The sequence below is a fragment of the Echinops telfairi genome, unplaced genomic scaffold (assembly GCF_000313985.2).
Source record: "Echinops telfairi isolate 266 unplaced genomic scaffold, ASM31398v2 ScPeMD7_18;HRSCAF=68, whole genome shotgun sequence".
Lineage (NCBI taxonomy): Eukaryota > Metazoa > Chordata > Mammalia > Afrosoricida > Tenrecidae > Echinops > Echinops telfairi.
In genome coordinates, this window is record NW_022103915.1 from 47,897,887 (window position 1) to 47,900,032 (window position 2,146).

The 2,146-nt window shown below is 39.8% G+C and overlaps 1 protein-coding gene across 1 annotated transcript in view; it reads left to right on the forward strand.

The window, feature by feature from the left end:
- The window catches only part of TIMM9 (translocase of inner mitochondrial membrane 9), a 14,470-nt gene that overhangs the window by 9,088 nt on the left and 3,236 nt on the right, over positions 1–2,146 (forward strand). Inside the window, exon 3 of the mRNA XM_004698616.2 lies at positions 2,004–2,066. Within this exon, the coding sequence (XP_004698673.1) occupies positions 2,028–2,066 (39 nt within the window). The 5' untranslated portion in view covers positions 2,004–2,027. The remainder of the gene's footprint in view (positions 1–2,003; positions 2,067–2,146) is intronic.

Consider the following 2,146-nt stretch of genomic DNA (forward strand, 5'->3'; position numbering starts at 1 on the left):
GCCCACATACGAGTATCCGGCCTGAAGACTGTTAGCCATGTTACACAATGCTTCAAGACAACATTTCATTTATTTGTCATTAGAAGTAAATATTTCACAATATATCATTACATATTGTTTTTGTGATGAATCACTATGCTTTGTGTTCCATTTGGAACAATGAAAGTACATCCTGCATATCAGATATTTACATGATGATTCATAACGGTAGCAAAATTACAGTTATGAAGTAGCAATGAAAATAGTTTTATGGCTGGGGATCACCACAACATAAGGAACTGTAAGAAAGGGTCGCAGCACTGTTTGAGGGAAGTGGGGGGCTTGTTGTGCATGTGCTCATCAGCACTTCTAGACTGCTGGGTTCTTGCTCCAAGCCCGGAGTAGACGAGGTTGAGAAAGACGTGTGTGTGGTTCCATGGGTTCTAAGTCAGTAGTAGTTCTCCCTTTATTAGTATAGTTACAAGATCAGCCAGGCTTCTTAGGCAAGAAGCCGCTTTATGACTTATTAAAATATCACTAATCAAAGAAACCGAAGATTCTGTAAGTAGAGCATAAAATTTTGCTATAGTATCTGAGACTAGATTGCAAATAGGAAAAATATTTGGTGCTTCATATGAAGAAAGATTTTTCAAAAGTGTCAGGAGTTCTCAAGAAATTACAGATGGAAAAAAAGAGAAGTGGAAAACGTGAAAGGAAGAGGTATTTTTGTGGTAAGAATGTAGCTTGGCTTTGTGTGAGTAAATCAAAATGAAATGGTTGGTGTGCCCTTTTTTCCCCATTATGATGGTATGTATGGTCTTTGCCTTGAGCTTGAATTTCTAGTTAGTTCAACTCGTACAGGCGTGGTACTTTTCTGAGTCATTTAAGATAATAAACAGTGATATTTTATATGCATGCGACTGCTCAGCCAGGATGAATAAATCATGTTAAATATTCTTAGATTGGGATCGACTAAGCCAGGGCCCTACAATTAGGGTATGTGAAAACCCCAATAATTCAGAAAAGCTTTTTTACTTCATATTTCGTTTTCTCCTGCCCCCTTTGAACTGTAAAATGTACAACTGTAGTTTCAAAACGGCCTTTCACACCTCTGAAAACACTTTCAGGAGGGCAGTTCAAACCCACCCTCTGTCGGTATGAGGCTGTCAGTACCCTTAAAGATATATAGTCTCAGAAACCCTATGTACAACGCTATGAGTCAGGATGGAACTGACGCAATGATAGTGGCTTTGGCTTTTTGTTTGGTTTAAATTTGCATCAAAAAGAAATAGGATCATGTCGAGGCACAGGTCAAAATTAGCAGATTGGGGGGTGGGGGGGGGCGATAGTTAATTCGTGTTTTTATAGGAAAGCACCAGGGATATCTCGAACTTGCTTAGTCCTTTAGTCCCTTAAGCAGTGGAAGCCATCTTAAAATGGAAGGTTTTGACAAATAACGTCTAAAACAATACTTCAGGTCCATCGTTGCATTAAGGAGCCCTGGTGGCAACGTGGGTTAGGTGCTGTATGCTAACCTCCAGGGCAGCAATTCAAAACCACCGGCCTCTCACAAGAGAATGGTGAAGCTTTCTACTCCATAAAGAGTTTAATAGTGTAGGAAGCCCACAGAGACAGTTCAACCTATTCTTCTAAGTCGGAATCTGTTCTGTGGTGGTGAGTTTATCAAGTCAACTCATGATAACCCCAATGTGGCAGGGCAGAACTGGGTTGAAATTTCAGAAGTTGGTCACCAGGCCTTTCGTCAAAGCACCTCTGTGTGGACTCCACGCCCTCCTGGTCAGCAGCTGAGTATAGTAACAGTTTACACTGTCACTAATGACCCCTCTGGAAAGTTGGCATATAATTACACACACATTTATAAAATGTAAAATATAACCAGGTAAACTTGCTTCACTTCTAGTTTCATAAACTATTCTTGTTCTTTTGTTTTTTAACTATCCTTGTTTTGATGACCTAACTCTTCAGTCAGTCTAAAAATAGATTGACACTTTTTTTCTCGTCAGGTGACTCCAACATACCCAAAGAATATGGCTGCGCAAATACCAGAATCCGATCAGATAAAACAGGTAAGGTGTTATAATTAAAGAAAAGAGGTTTGGCTAAAAGCTGAAAGGCACTCCTGATGCAACCATGTCAGTGAGTGATC